Source organism: Anthonomus grandis, chromosome 14, assembly GCF_022605725.1.
Source record: "Anthonomus grandis grandis chromosome 14, icAntGran1.3, whole genome shotgun sequence".
Classification (NCBI taxonomy): Eukaryota; Metazoa; Arthropoda; class Insecta; order Coleoptera; family Curculionidae; genus Anthonomus; species Anthonomus grandis.
The window spans coordinates 18,809,948-18,827,591 of record NC_065559.1 but is presented as its reverse complement, the minus strand read 5'-3'; the positions used below and the strand labels follow the sequence as shown (position 1 = coordinate 18,827,591).

The window sequence follows — 17,644 nt, the reverse complement described above, 5'->3', positions numbered from 1 at the left end:
ATAAGTTATATTAACATTATTATATGTGTTGATATATAGCTGAAAATTTTCTGTTTTAAAAATACGTGTAAACTTGACAATAGAGAATCGATGAATACATTTGTTAACAAAACAGTCCCTTGCCTCTGTACACATGCTGAATTCAAACAAAGTTGTTGCTTAATAATTCTAGATTTTTAATATTCTAAAAGTGGTGATTTCATGACATAATATTGGAAAATCCAGTTTTATTTTTATAAAATAGGTACAAGAATTTAACGAAGGCAATTTTAATAGATGATTAGAATTATATAGAATTATGACTGAACGAGCAATTTAGCATATAGCATTTTTTTTACCAAATCTGTTTTTCTAACGAGTGCACTTTTTTTGTAAATGGTACGATACAATCACAACTATCGTTATTGTCAGTGGCGAAGCGTACGAGTAGACAAGGTAGACACTGTCTACCCAAAATTATTCAGTTATTTCTCATTAATTTATTATGTAATTATTTCATGTAATTGTTGAATTCAAATTAAAAAAAAAAATAACACAGAATGTAGTCGCTCTCCTTACTATTATTATATAGTATCTAAACGGCTATAATATCTATCTATCTATAATATCGAAGGCGCGCCCCGCCTGACGTACCAATTAAAATAAAAATGCAGAGCTGACACCTAATTAATGTATACGAGCCCCAGGAAGACACATTGATATTTGTCTTCCGAAATTTGGATCATCTAATCAAACCATATACGCATCAAGCAGGTGACAGAGGTCCAGCCGCATCAGTATTCAGCCTAAATTTACTCGAGGGAAAGACATTTGAGCTTTTGTCTATCGAAGTCGACCAGCTATTTTATTATGCTCTTGAGGGTTATTATTTATGGACACGCTTGATCTGGTCGGCCGCTATACATCTTCAGTTTTGTTCTTTGATGAATCTGCATTTGGAATTTGGTGCGGGCGCGTGCTATTGTAATTTAATAATTAGTATTTTTATTTTTGGGTGTATAGAAAAGATTTTTTTAGTGGATATTTTAGGGGTTATTTATGAACGACTGTTTGATATTGGCAATTGTATTTTAGTTGTGTTTTTTTGTAAGTAGTATTTATTTTTATCTATCTTTTCATGCTAGTAGTAATAATTTTTTTCTTTTTTATTACACTACATATTTGTCTCTTTGAGTTAATATTTCATGCGCTTTCATTCTCTATTTCATTAAAGTGAATAATATTGAATCCTTTTTTTTTTCTAATTAACAATTTTTATTGTTTGTCTACCCGAAAGAAAAGTTCACGCTTCGCCACTGGATAACGTCTATTTAAATCCCAGCCCAAGTCGAAGCAACATACGCAATATCTGAAAAAATTGAATGTTAAAGCTTTAACAAAGTTACTATGTTCTGGGTCTGCTCATACTCTCTGCCTGTTCTCAATGTTCTGCTCATGCTAGTTTAGTTATATATATGACGGTCTAGATGTTCGTACTAACTATCTGCATAAAGCTATTATATTATTTAAGAAAAAAATTAAATGTGCATTACAAACAGTACAGTACAAAGATTATTCTATAATTAAAATTGTACATTTAAGTGCCACCGTAAAAGTACCTCCGCTCTGATATGATTCGTTCTTCTAGTCCCATAGCAAGTTTTAAATACAGTGATAGCGACGAACTGGAGGAGAGTATCCGCAGTCTCTGTTTTATAAAAGTGAGAACTTAGGTGTATTGGTCTTAACAGAAAAAAACAATTGAAATAATTAACTATTAATTTAACAGTAGAAATGTATCTAAAATTATTAGAAAATACCACTTATACAGCACTAGTAGACTTGATTGAGAATGGTCAGTACATATTTTAGTATTCCAGCAACCCAACCTAATAAGTAATATATAATATATTCAGCAGATAATATATTCATATATTATAATATTATAAAATAACAACTACTTAACTGCTAAGAATACCCAATGCACAATGGTGTTTTAAAAATACTGTGTGTGCTATTTTTAAGAAAATAATATATAAACAAAAGTGATTTAAAAAATAAAATAGAATTAAATTAAAATAGGGGAAAGAAGGGGAAAAAACATGCTAGCTATGTGTATGATACTAAGTGACGTTATCATCTAATATCTAGTCGTGGATTCTACGTTTAATTTTTTATAGGGTTTATTTATTTGTAAGTTCTACGTGAAGTTGATAATAAATTTTTGCTGAGGTATATGTTAAAGTTTTTTGACATTTAGTTTTTGTGGTCTTTGGGATAGTTACTTTTTATTTAAAGCTTGTCTAGTGTTCTGATTGTGAGATATTAAATACAAGTAGTACGGATTCTTACACAGAAGCTTAACCACTGCTTTCAAGTAAATTTGATTTACTTGCAACAATCTAGCTTCTCTAAATAAAATATCCAATTTTAGTTTGTTAAACATTACCTTCAGAACCTATTTTTGAGTAATCATAAGAGGTTTCAGGATGGTCTTACTTGTTCTGCCCTATGCTGTTATGCAATAGTTTATAATTAATTCAACCAGAACTTAAAGCTTGTCTAGTGTTCTGATTGTGAGATATTAAATGCAAGTAGTACGGATTCTTACACAGAAGCTTAACCACTGCTTTCAAGTAAATCTGATTTACTTGCAACAATCTAGCTTCTCTAAATAAAATATCCAATTTTAGTTTGTTAAACATTACCTTCAGAACATATTTTTGGGTAATCATAAGAGGTTTCAGGATGGTCTTACTTGTTCTGCCCTATGCTGTTATGCAATAGTTTATAATTAATTCAACCAGAGCATTTAACAGTTATACAGTAACAGTTATACACATAGATACACATTATAAGTAAGTTTCCGAACTCGAGTGGAAATTTTCTCAACATGGTGGCGCTACTTTAGATTTTCATCCAAAATAATACCTCAATATTTAATCTTGGTCTGCCTTTTTATTTGCAAGGTGCAAGAACATTCAATTATGCCACAGTCGTTTTTATGTAATGTGATCTCTTTTAATGTGCTAGATGTTCTTGAATCTACGGAAAAGCATAAAAAGCTTGATTTTTCTGAGTTTAGTATTAAATAATTTAAACCAAGCTGAGTTTTGATTTTTTTCATGGAAGACTCCGCAACAGTCTTTACATCCTCCCAAGACTTTTCTTTAATCATTATTGCGGTTCTGTACTTTTATTTTGTTTAAATCCAAATTGAAATTGTGACTAAAAATATTTTTTTTATCTAAAAACTCTTTAAGTCTATGTTTCATGCATTTCTCTATGATTTTTGAAAGATACTAATAATTTTGGTATCTGCCGAATTATGCAACGGGGTTACAGTGGCATGTTTGAAAATTGAGGGAAAAGCACCAGTCTCAAATAATAAATTTACAAGATGTAGAATTGGTTTATTAAGGTGTTTATGATACTTTTTCAAAAATAGTGCAGGTATTTCGTTAGGCCCGGATGCTGCATTAGTCTTAAGAGTGCTTATTAATTGAATTAGTTCATTTTGCGTTATAGGATTAAAATACATAGAGTTTCTACTTGGATTATTTTTTGGGTTTAAGCTATTATTTTTAATTATTATTTTTAAGCTCATTTTTCCAATTGTGATGAAATAGGAATTAAAAGCATATGCAGTATTATCATCTCCTACAATTTCACTACTGTAGCTGCTGGAGTGAAATCCAACACAATCTAATTATGTACTGACTTTTCGTCAGTATTTGAATCAAACTTTTTTATGAGGTATTGAGAGGCCTCCACATTTTTCGGATCTAAGCTGGTTGGATATTTTATGGGGCCACTTAAAAACTAAAATTCATTCCACCCAGCCAATATCACTAGAAGATCTGCGATAGTGGATAATTATTAATTCACCCCATAGATCCTTTAGACTATTTATTAAAAACTCATGGAACAAAATCTCTTCTGTTGAATGGAAGTCCCAGGCAGCATTTTCAGCACTTACTTGACTAACTGCTGAGAATTAAAAGAAAATAAGAATCATTACAAGATTATCGCTAGTAGAAAAATTTATATGCGGGTTTATAATCGAGAGAAAAGCCGTATTTCCATTTAAGAGGAAAAACCGCAATTTTTTTTTTACTTTCCCAATTTTCAAGAAATTTAAGATTAAAGCCAATCGATTTATTTTAGCTCAGAGAATTTAAAAATCGTAATAAAAAAGTAATTGACCACTGTATATTGTATTATATTTATAGATTCTATGGTTCAATTTTAAGTGTTGTATGCTGCACAAAATTGTTCCTGAATAAAAAACTATGATAAGCTAATAGTTTAGTCACCTTTCAAATAAATCTGTTCACTTTGATTTTTTTTTCGTTTACTTTACGTATAGTATATATGGATTTTAATGATATATCTCATAATAGAAAGAATATTTTGAGAGTATTTATTACTGTGAATTGTATCTTATACTTTCTCATTTTCAAGACATTTAATGACACGTGACGCAAAATATTTGAAAATTGCTTAAACGCTAAGTATATGACTATCGAATTTGCGGCTACGATAGGAGCTCGGACAAAAATTCTTAAGTTGCCAAGAGGTTAATTACAAAGGTATTAATTTCAGTGGCGAAGCTTGAACTTTTTTTTCGGGTAGACAAACAATAAAAATCGTTAATTAGAAAAATCTTGTATTTAATATTATTTACTTTAATGAAATATAGAATGAAAGCGCATGAAATATTAACTCAAAGAGAAAAATTATCTAGTGATATAAAAAAGAAATAAATAATTACTACTAGCATAAAAAGATAGATAGATAGAAATGAATACTACTTACAAAAAAACACAACTAAAATATAATTGCCAATATCAAACAGTCGTTCATAAATAACTACTAAAAAAACCTTTTCTATACACCCAAAAATAAAAATCCTAATTATTAAATTACTATAGCACGCGCCCCCACCAAATGCAGACAAAACTGAAGATGTATTGCGGCCGACCAGATCAAGCGTGTCCATAAACAATAACCCTCAACAGCGTAATAAAATAGCTGGTCGACTTCGATAGACAAAAGCTCGAATGTCTTCCCCGCGAGTTAATTTTGCATACGTAATAGGCTGAATGCGGCCGGACCTCTGTAGCCTGCTTGATGCGTATTTGGTTCGATATGGTCCAAATTTTGGAAGACAAATATCAATGTGTTTTCCTGGGGCTCGTATACATTAATTGGGTATCAGCCCTGTATTTTTATCTTAATCGGTGCAGCAGGCGGGGCGCGCCTTCGGATTAATCATGTTTAGATACTATATAATAATAGTAAGGATAGCGACTAGGTTCTGTGTTATTTTTTTAAAATTTTAATTCAACAATTACATGAAATAATTACGTGATAAATTAATGACAAATAACTGGATAATTTTGGGTAGACAGTGTCTACCTTGTCTACTCATACGCTTCGCCACTGATTAATTTTAAGTTATCTGTGGATTTCTATAACTTATATACTACTATAATACTGGATATAATTTAAAGTTAACGAATAATTTTGCGAAAGATCTTATCCTTATCGATCAAACTGGCAACGTCACGCAAAAAAGGTGTGACGATATGGTTTAAGTCGCATTTAATTGGTTCCTATGGTTGCATTCGACTCGCAATTGGACATAGGTTTTACGTGTTCCCAAATGGTATATGGTTGTGTCAAGTATTGACTAATATTGAGTAGGAGGAGTTTCAGTTTTCTTATAAGTTTGTTTTACATTTCATGATAATAAATACATGAAAATAGACGCGGCGGGGCATTTAATGGATGAAATGAGCCATGTTTTATCAACAATTGCATCCCCCTTACCGATATGCTCTAGCGGCAGCTTAAATTACCAGATAAAAAAGATTTAAGAAAGCCGGAAATGTTTTGACTTCAGCTGTTTTGGATTCCGTATAAAACCCGTATATTCCCAAAGTATCATCAAGCAAAGATCATAATAATATATCAAATAATATTACTTACCATTACAATAATATTTTCATAATTAAAAAATTGTAAAAAAAAACATTCTTATTCAAATTAAAGAAAGAGCTACTCTTACCCTTTACTTTTAGGATGTAAAGTAACCGGAGAAAAAGTAAAATCTTTTTTGGCTTCAGGATGTTCAGGATCTTCGAAGGCGCCAACTGTTCCAGTAGAAGCACAGTTAGCTGTGTAACCCGCAAAGAAAATTTGCAGATCTGGATCATTACCTCTTGGATCTGCATACGGAGAGTTAATTCTGGCAGTAACCTAATATAGAAAATATAATAGTATGAAAAATTGTTACATAAACTTATTTATGTTTATTTTTTAAGGTCATTAATTCTACTAGAATTTTCAAATATCGAAATATTATACTATACTGATGAACGAGTATTGAATTCTTCTGAAAATGTGTTTAATACGGTAATAAATCTTTGTCGATAGTGTCTTGATATGTAAAACAATACTACCAAAAAAAAGTATATACACGTTTAGGTACCAGGTTATGGTGTGAGCATTAACAACCATTTTTAAGCCGTAAAACTCGATTGATTTAGGCAGAAAATGTGTTTGGAGTGCTGTTTGTCAAAATTTGTTGTTGTTGAAAGAGCTTTAACTTCTAAAACTCTCATAGATTGTAATAGCTGCGTTTTCAATTTGAGAACCGCTATATGCTGCGTATGGGACCCTCGGATTCCCGCTCTTCTTTTTCACACATCAAAATGCAATGTCGGTAAAATAAATATTAAAAATATATATAAAATATCTACCCGAGACCTATTACATATAAATTGGATCCATATTAACTATGCTAGACTTACTGACAGCAAAGTTTCAAAGGAGAAAAGCTTATAATATATTCCTATTTTTTGTGTGGGACTAGTGCTAGGCAAATAAAGCTCCAAATTACCTATTATTTTAAACACTTCTTTTAAAGGGCCTGAATATTAAGTTTACTCTAGCAGATTTGCGCTATATATTATACAGGGTCAAATTAAATGTTCTCAATTGGAGCATTTTGTATACTATTAAATATTTGCATAAAGAAAAAATGCTTTTAAATTATAATTATAAAAAGCAATTTACTATAAAGATTCGTATACAGTGCTTTCATTTCAAAACGATCCACCCTTAATAACTTTCTTAAAAAAAAAAAAAAAAAAAAAACACGTCAAATTAGATATACAGGGGGACGTTTAAGTCTGTCAATCACCTCCTCACCTCCAGCTAACCTCACTTTAATATGTCAAATGGGAACCCCCATCGTGTGATACATCATAGTAAGCAGCGTAAATTTCTCTATTCAACGGTACCAAAAAAAATGAAATCTAAACTTTGGTATGTCAAATGGCTACCCCATGGTGTGATACATTATTTTAAAGGGCATTCATTATGCTATCAATGGTTGTAAAAAAAAATAACATTGATTGACCAAGAAGCAATTAAAGTGTAAATCGGTAGGGTAGAAAAACAAATTTAATTAGTTTAACAAATTTATTTTATTAAATGTTCAAAATGCGCGCCGTTATTAGCAAGACAATAAAAAAGCCTATTTTCAATCTCCTTACGAACATTGGCAAGGGTCTGCCCGCTAATTTCTCTGCATTCTTGAAATATTCTATTTTTTAAATTCTCAATACTTTCATGTGGGGTCTTATAAACTTTGCTTTTTAAGTAGCCCCAAAGAAAAAAGTCTAGTGGGGTTAGGTCCGGAGACCGCGCAGGCCATTCGATTGCACCACGTCTGCCAATCCACTTTTCTCGAAAATTTTCATCAAGCCACGAACTACCAAAGTGTAGTGCGCGGGAGCATCATTCTAACTCCATTTTAACTTCTAAATTGCTTGTATTTTTTTTGATGATCTATTATAAAAAATGTAAGAATTTTAAAATGATGTAGGTACCACACTAAATTCATTTAAAATACCAAAGTTTGGCGTAAATAAAATATTTATTATTTTTGCTAACTATTTGCTTACACATTTACCGATTTCATTTTTTTGGTACCGCTGAATAGAGAATTTTACGCTGTTTACTATGATGTATCACACGAAAGCACTGTATATATATTATTTAATTCATAGATAAACCAGGTGCTCATAAAATACCATAATAATTATTACGTGACATTGACAGTTTTATAATACATATAAACATTACTATGTGCAGTTACTATAATATCGCTTTCTGAACATGCAGAAAATTATTACCAAAATGAAATCTCGGTTTCTTCAAGCACCATTTCAATGATGAAATAATAAGAGAATTGCTTAAAATTTTGCATTGTGCTCTTTAGAGGTTTTGCCAGTCATTTTTTTTGTTTACATCACCTAGATCAACAGCGATGAACTGATGGTGCCGTCCAAATTCTATAGGACTATACCCTGGGTTCTCTTTTGTTTATTATATAAAAACTTAAAAGTCTTCTTATTCTCTGCAAATCACACAGCTATGCGGATGTTTAGCTAACTATATCTATCCTTTTTTCCTGAAAAGAGCTCTTAAGCAATTGATGCAATTAATTATGATTTGTCGACATTTTATCCAATTTCCTTAAATCATAATTTAATATTAATTAAAAAAAATCTCTTTCTCATGGAAAAAATAATGACAGAGAACGAGTAGTAGAACAAGTTTTAAATTCTATGATTTTAAATAATTTTCAGAGTTACCGAGCATATTAGCAAGTCCATTTAAAAAGCCTACATAAACTTAAAACTAATTTTGTAGCACCGACATTACCCTAATAAAAAAATTACTTATAATACTACTTGGTGTTAAGCTTTTATCCTTCCTCAAATTAATTTTTGTAATGTCGTCGAAGAAAGTTGCGTTACCCTGCAGGTGACTGGTTGTATACAAAGACAACAAAACTCATGTGAAAGTTTCATGTTTGGCATTAGGAAATATGATCAAATCAGTCATGTATTTTGGGAATCTTGATGGCTTAATATGACTTATCCTGATAAGTTCACATTGTCTTATTGTTGTATAGAATTATTAATGAAAAAGACCTATCTTTACAATATTTTTTACAAGACAGACGATCACAATGTGAGTATAAAGTTTAAGGGCCAACTTACTATTTCGGCCTGTTATACCTCCTTGTTTAAAGGAGCTTTTTCCTATCCAATAGCAAAGTATTTGATGGCATAATTGATTTGTCTTAAGCCATATTTCAAAATTGTGCGTAGAATCTTATTATGGCATAACAAGATATTTTTATTTGTATACAATATCTTTTATCTTTTATTTATTCTTTGCCTATTTGTTTTATTCGTTGTTCTCTTCATACTCTCACTTTTAATTATACACAATTGCAGTTACTTAGCTATTTGCTTGTTTTATACATAAATTAACTATAGCTTATTTTAAGAACTCACCTTTTTGTATATTATATATTAGGTTTATATTGTTAATATTAGTGGTTGTTTAAATTTTATAACCTTTATAATATACAAGAAAAGACCTTTATTATTATCATTAATTTTATCAAATAAACTAATACAGTTCACTAGAACATTTTATCAGCACAATTAAGCAATTGTATCTCTTTCTATTTGGAAAACAAGCCAGGCAGCAGTTCTCCCGGGAATGGTTACTTTAATGATAACTGCACATAGTTATATAAAAGCTGCAAATTTCACTTAACAACCATTATGACATTTTATAGCCACTTGGTTTACGGTTACGTTTTTTGAAATATACCAATTCCTATAGTAATTGCTTTTATTTTAAAAATGCGACTAGCTATAGAAATATAGCACACCCATTTAAAGGAAGTTATATTATGATATTAAAATTAATTGCCAATATAATTCTTGGATATTTTAGAAATATACAGGGTGTTTCCTAACTACGGTACAAAACTATTCAGGGAGAATCGTTAGATCATTTTATGAAAAAAAGTTCCTATGAACGTATGTCGGTAGTTGCTTTGCTTCTGTTGAAGGTTCAAAAAAATAACGGTATTTTAAAAATACTATAACTATCGTTAAACCGATTTGGTTGAAATTTGGTGCAGTTATTTGAAGTTATGAGACCCTGATTTAGCTGTAACTAGATTGAAATTATTAGGTCCAGTGGCCTGTCAGTGGGCATGCTTATTTTTAAGAAAAAAAACGGCGCATAACTGTTTTGCAGCTTTTTATTTATTTTTGTATTCAAAAATACAAAAATGCAACTAAAAATACAATTTTTTCGTATCTTATATTATCTTCATATCTAGCTTTGTTTTCGAAAAAAAAATTAAAGTATCTTTAACTCATTCTAAAAATTATCCATGGACGACAACATGAAATAAAAACCAATTAATTCGATAAACAATTTTGACCTTAAAGTAAATGAGCAAAATGCCCATCTTCTGATAAAATACACGATTGCAAACGATTTGTCATTGAGTGTCTGACACGCTCAAAAATACCTGGAGTATCCCTTATGATATTGCAATTGACAATTATCCGATTCCTCAAGTCATTCACATCTAGAACAGGAGTTTTATAAACAAGATCCTTCAGATGGCCCCATAAATAGTAATACAGGGGATGGGGATTCATATCAGGACTGCGAGCCGGCCAATTTTGAGGTCCTGCACGTCCAATCCAGCAATTAGGGTAGATGATGCCGAGATGCTGACGAGCAAGAACACTGAAATGAGCTGGAGCCCCGTCGTGCATAAACCACATGTTGACTCTTACTTGTAGGGGTACTTCTTCTAATAAAGTGGGTAAATGTGTTGCCAGAAATCCGTGTAGGATTCATCTATTAATCTTGCCGGTAAAAAAAATGGGCCAATTAGGTAGTCACCAATAATTCCTATACAAACGTTCAGCGAAAGTTGTTGGTGAAAATGAGTTTCTCTAATAACGTGGGGATTTTCGTCGGCCCAAAAATGATCATTGTGAAAGTTCATAATAGCATCTCTTGAAAAATTTGCCTTGTCCGTAAATAAAATATTGGTAGGAAATTATTATTGTGTGCCATCGTATGAATCAACCACCTGCAAAACATTAATCTTGGATGAAAATCCTGAGGCAGTAGAGCTTGTATACGCTGTATGTGATATGGATGCAGGAGGTTTCTTTTTAGAACTTTCCAAACGGTTTTTGAACTGACTTCAAACTACAGTGCAATCTTCCTGATACTATTGGAAGGATCTTCTTCTATCGCATCAAGTATAGCTTCTTCCAGTTCAGGCGTTGTTATAGTTTCTGGTCTTCCACCACCCATATTTTTATTAAAACTCCCAGTTTCACATAATCTTGCATGTAGTTTTCTAAATGTTTTCGCACATGGAATTACTCTGTTAGGATATCTGTCCTGGTAAATTCTTCGTACTTCTTCCGCATTTCCATTTGCTAATCCATAAATAAAGTGCATGTCGGTCATTTCATAATTAGTAAAATTATTCATGATGGAGTAATGAATCACTGCTAATTGACAGCTGAATTTTACTTATAGCAATTCTATCACTATCAGCTGGTTTCCAAAGCAGGTAGGTATAAAGGAGGTACTTGAATGGACTTGCCAATTATTTGTCATAAGAAGCAATGTATTTGTTATTTTGTTGTATTTCAAAAATCTGATAATATATATGTAGAAGTTGAATGTTTATTATCATAGTAAACAAGACACAAGAGACCAAAAAGTCGTACATTGGAGGGTGGACATTTTGCTCATGTACTTTAAGGTCGAAATTGTTTATCGAATTAATTGGTTTTTATTTCATGTTGTCGTCCATGGATAATTTTTAGAATGAGTTAAAGATACTTAAATTTTTTTTTTTCGAAAACAAACCAGATATGAAGATACGAAAAAGTTGTATTTTTAGTTGCTTAAATACAAAAATAAAATAATTATTGGCCTTGTTTTTTTCTCAACAATAAGCATGTGGTGCTCACTGACACGCCATTGGACCTAATAATTTCAATCTAGTTACAGCTAAATAAGTCTTATAACTTCAAATAACTGCACCAAATTTCAACCAAATCGGTTTAAGGATAGTTATAGTATTTTTAAAATACCGTTATTCTTTTGAACTTTCATCGCCCTGTATCTCAGAAACAAAGCAACTCCCGGTATACGTTTATAGGAACTTTTTTTCATAAAACGACCTAACGATTCACTTTGTATAGTTTCGTACCGTAGTTAGGAAACACCCTGTATATAAAAAATTAAACTTTTGGTATTTAAATATTAATAATTAGTTTTAGAGGATCCTGTATAATATAGAACCATTTTTCTTAAGGATAACTAACATGTTTTAATAGCAATCTCGTTAAAAAATTTAAACAAATGCTCTTTCATTTAAATAGATTATTACAAAATATGCTAATATAGGAAGTATTCCTTTAAAAAAGTCAAGGTTGCTTCTATTTCTATTTTTCAAAATAAGTGGAACGTTGCATTCATTGAAAATATTTTAGGTTAATAAAGTGTAGCGTTTTTACCATTCATTAAGGTGTGAATAAGAATACTCTCAAAAATAGTAAACCTATTTATTTACACAATTACACTACTAAGTCGGCAGTCAGTCGGTGAATGAGTGGAGCTTTATCCTTCAGCGATTGTTTTAAAGTTTCTTTGACAAAACCTTCCGTCTTTTAGGATCATAAAGCCAAAGTCAGCTACCGGCGTAGTTCTTCCGAGCAATATCGAATTCAATGGCGCGTTTTAGTGCATCTACTAGCTTAGGTGGATGTGGATGTAGCCGAAGACGAACTACCTCATTTCACCATCGCAGGGTCCATTTAGGAATGCTTTGGCTACCAAATGTTTCACATGCCAGTTTAACAAAATCTGCAATTTCAGCTCCTACTATTTCTCTTCAACTTGTATCCCATATTCCTGGCAGATATTTCAGTGCATATGTGAGGCGACGGTATTGTAGCGATCCATATACAGCTTTTTTGCCAGAATAGTGCATCCTGATACTACATGATGGACAGTTTCATTCTATTCATGGCAGAGTCTATATATAGGGCCTATGCCGGTTTTCATAATTGTATGTAGTTACTTGCAATTTCTTTTGACACGCCGTTATCAATGCTTCTGTACTTCACTTCTAAATAATGTGTTTTTTAGTCTCTTTTATTAATTATTTCTCAATGTAATTGTTTTTTTCTCAATAGAGTCATTTGCTCTTGTTTCTTTTTGTTTTTTGAATTTTCTCTAAACGATTTAACCATTTTTATTTCAAATTCAATGGTATTAGTTAAGTTTCAATCTGTCTGTATGATAACCTTTTTAGCTTCAGATATTGCTGAATTCCTTGAATAGAAATAGATAGACAATAGACTGGTCTCCTTACTAGGTATGCTACCTGGTATGCTTACTAGCTTTTTTCCTCCATCCTTTTGTTGATAGAATTGATCAATCAATGTCAGTCCTAGAGTGTAAAGTGCCATACATATTCAGTAATTTCCTTCTTTGTCCATCAAGTTTTCTATTGTCAGATTATGTCCATTTAATAATACCAAAACTGTATTAGATGACGTGTACAGCAAGTCATGTAAAGGCTTGAAATTTAATTTTTTGCGTTAAGTTGGTTTTTAAGGTGCCTCTAATTCTTCTGCAGTAGTCTATATGAAGTTTATTCTTTATATTTTTGTGTTCGATTTAGGCATTTTCAACAATATCAACATTTTTATACATTCCTTCAAGGACTTATCTGATTATTATCACCGATTTTTTATCTGCATCTAGTAGACATCTCCAGGTGTGATGGGCCTTAACGTATGTTTAAATTCCTCACTAGGTGGTCTTACACTTCTTGTTCTTCTTATTTGTTTTACGAAGGTCTACAGGGCAAATCATTGATAGTGTTAATTGACTTTTTTAATTGGCATTATTATTTTCGAAAATCGTTTTTTCCAATCTGACATAATTCTCTCTCAGCTTTTCCTCAAGTTCACTTTTTAAATAGTGAGTGTGACAAAGTTTTTATGCAGTTTTGTAAAATTTTGTTCCATCTTTGCAGGATTTTCAAGCAACTTTGTAACCACCTTTTATTAGATTTCTGTTTTTTATAAAATTTGAATTATATTAAAAGTCTTTAATAGAGTGGCACATATGCTAATGGCAGCTTATCAGTCTGGAGAACACTAATTGGTGGTGGGTTGGCATGAATTATTCTAGAGATTCCTACCTTTTAAATTGTTAGAGACATCCAGTTTGATGTGTTTATTTAAAGTGCAGTTGAAAGAACCATTAACTGGCAAATTGTCGTCATGAACAAGCAATAAATCATGATAAAGCTCTAATTTATGATGGCAAATAGGAACAACAACTGGATGGCTCAAGATGGTCTTGGGATGGCCCTAAAGACTTAATACTTCGCTAAAGATCTGGCTTAAGATCTAGCTTAAGTCCCTGCATAAGATCTTACTTAATACCTAAAATTAACACAACTTCAAAATGACAGCCTTGAAAACCATGAGAAAAAGTTTTACAAAAAATAGGAATTAAGCTTACCTCAAGATTTTGGAGAGTCTTTTATAAAGTATATTAAAGTAATTTTTCTTATTACATGGCTAGTGTCGCCATGTCGAGCAATTGAACTTGTTAAACTAAAGACCACATCAATTGAAAAGAAAGCTAAGACGCAATTTCTGGGTACCTCTTTAATGGATAATCTTACGTAGGCCCAGTTTTACAAGAATTGGCAAGACAATGTTGCCTTGCTTAGCAGCGAGTACGGAAATCAATCTAATCCCAAAAAGAAATGTATTCAAATTATAGGAAAAACAATGGCAACAACAGCCCAGTATAGAAAATGCCAATACGTAAAAAGTTCATCCTTGAGCATGGCGTACGTGACCAATGACTAAGACAGACAGACAAAAAATCACGTTAGTCAAAGAGAGAGAAAGAAAAACAACCTGATTCCAGTAAATTGCTCAAAATTAAATCAAAGCGAACAATAGCTAACGTCATCTAGGAGTTCTTATTTTTTTTACAGTGCCATTAATCTAGTTTACACTAGATGTGATCAGTGATACTCATACAATATTAAATAATTACAAGCAAAAAAAAAACGCTACAATAGCTTCCCGGTTGGCAGAATTTTGATATTTAGAGTGTTTTCTTTTTATTGCGACAAAATTCAGGGGTGTGATCATAGGACGAAATCAAGCAAAAAAGCTTTTATCAACATATGTCCTAAACATCTTAATTCCGTAATAAAGTTAAAATAAAAAAAAACTTTTATTTTTCGAGTTATAAAAGTAATACTTGATTAAGGCGTTATGGCAATCCGCAATAAAGCTTTTTATTTTTTTATGCGAAAACCGTGCATCGCGTGAAAAATTACTCAGAGACCAGATATGCTCTAAAAGAAATAAATAATTTAAAAATATGTTTACGTATAGGAAAAACCAGTGGCGTACATATAAATAAATTTATTTCAAAGTTTCTAGTGTCTCTGCAGCGGACTCACCGCCGAAATAATTTGCCGAAGCCTAGGGATGTGCGATACTGAGGAAAGTACCAGTATTTCGGATCGTATCGTATCGTTTTAAAAGTACCGGTTGGTTACAATATCGACAAGTTCAGTACCGATATTCCAAGTACCGGTACGATTTAACTAAATATAAATTTTTTTAAAACTGTTAAATTAGCGCGGACTGGTATGGCCATTACTGATGTTTTTAGTATTATTTATTAACAGCATTTATTTCGAAATAACTACAAGTGAAAATTTGACATTTGTCGTCACTTAAATTAAAACCGAACAACAGAAAACATTAAAACATAAGACAAAAATAATTATTCTAGAAAATGAAAAATAATTACAAATTCCAGTAACTTAATTCTAACGAATTTAAAAATAATAGCCTTGAAAGTCTATCTCCAAGAAGTCTGTTACGGCATTCATCCATTATCGCATCAGACTTTGAAAATAGGCGTTCAGAAAATGGGTTGCATCTGCCAACACTACGGATAAACATAGACAGAAGGAAACAGGAGTAAATCCGTGCTTCACTGCTTCATTCAAATTAATTTATGTGGTATCTTTTTGATTAAATTAAATTTATTTCATAGCATTCTTTGATACGGGATACGATAGGTACTGCATAAAACTCAAACGAATCGGACCGTATCGTACGTTAAAGTACCGGTACAAAATATCGAGTATCGGAAGAAAAAATACCGGTACTTGAGAAAATCGTATCGTATCGCACATCCTAAGCCGAAGCAGTTAGGCGCCATTTTATTCTAATACATGCGATTGAATGCATGTTTTTTCGACAGGTGCGCGGTGGCAGTTTGTTTATCTTATTATAATCGATATTTTATAATAATGGCGGGTAAGTTTTAACGTCATTTGTTACTTTGGGCATTTTATTATACATTTTAAATATTGTAAATTAATAAATACAAATTAAAATGTGGGTTTTTGTGGAAAATGGGTGGTGGCTTTGTCATGAAGACATTAGGAACTTAAGTGCTTTATTTTTTTGTAGAGAATAAGCGCAATATTTATGCACAATTATTTGACAAAAATCCAAATGATGTGTTTGATATAATTGAGGAGCTTCCTGATGACAATGTCAGTGAATTAGGGGATTCTGATAATGATGATATCGAAGAAGAACAATAATTCGAAATGTTTGACATCGAGTCAATGCCCATTATTTTTGCAAATGAGAACAATAGCAATAAGCTCAAAACGACAATAACGAAAATTTTGGATAAGATACCGATGACGAAATACCTCTTTCAGTTATTCGAGTCAAAGAGATTGCAAAAAAAACTTCTGTTACCAATTGTCTGCAAAATTTAAAACATTTCGATGAAGCATCCGGACCAGTAGTTAATATCAATGTACAAATTCCCACCGACATGTTTTTATATGTCTTTCCCGAAAGTATTTGTGAGAACCTAGTATTCATACAGATCTGTATGCCTTGCAAAAAGCTGGTGGTGGAAACGTCTGTTCATTTATACCTATAAATTTGAAGGAAATGAAGGTATTTATAGCAATAAATTTATTATTGAGCATAAAGAAATTACCTAGCTATAAAGACTACTAGTCATCCAGACCAGAACTAAAAGACTCATATATAAGTTCATCAAGAGATCGATTTACCTGGTTGTTAGCCTATGTCCACATAAATAATAATTCGTTGCAGCCAGGCAGAGATTCACAAGAATATGATAAATTATTATATAAGTTGCGATCTTTCCTAGATAAACTATCTCGAACTTTTCTAACTTCTTTGAAACCTGATGAAAATCAGGCTATAGACGAATCAATGATTCGTTTCAAGGGTCAAAGCTATTTGAAGCAATATATGCCAAACAAACCAATAAAAAGGGTATATAAAGTTTGGATACGTGCTGACGCGTCCGGCTTTGTACGTGAATTCCAGATTTACACCGAAAAGGTCAAAGAAATCGTCGAAAAAAATTTTGGCCACAGCGTAGTTGTTGATCTAACAAGGTCTATTGTTTTACTACAGTCTTCATTTTGTCTATTTTGACAACTTTTTCCATAGTTTTCTAGAAAAAATTACAATCCGAATATATTTACGCATGTGGAACTGTAAGAAACAGGGAGGATTTATCTATAGATCTAACTGGTGACAAAGTAATGAAAAGAGGAGAATCTGATCGGCGAGTAAGTACTGACGGACTGGTTTTTGTAAAATGGATTGACAATAGACCT

The 17,644-nt window shown here is 31.8% G+C and overlaps 1 protein-coding gene across 1 annotated transcript in view; it reads right to left on the bottom strand.

Annotated features, from left to right (window-relative positions):
* LOC126744723 (glucose dehydrogenase [FAD, quinone]-like) overlaps positions 1-17,644 on the bottom strand; it is a 67,174-nt gene that overhangs the window by 20,436 nt on the left and 29,094 nt on the right. The window contains exon 5 of the mRNA XM_050452259.1: positions 6,053-6,243. Within this exon, the coding sequence (XP_050308216.1) occupies positions 6,053-6,243 (191 nt within the window). The remainder of the gene's footprint in view (positions 1-6,052; positions 6,244-17,644) is intronic.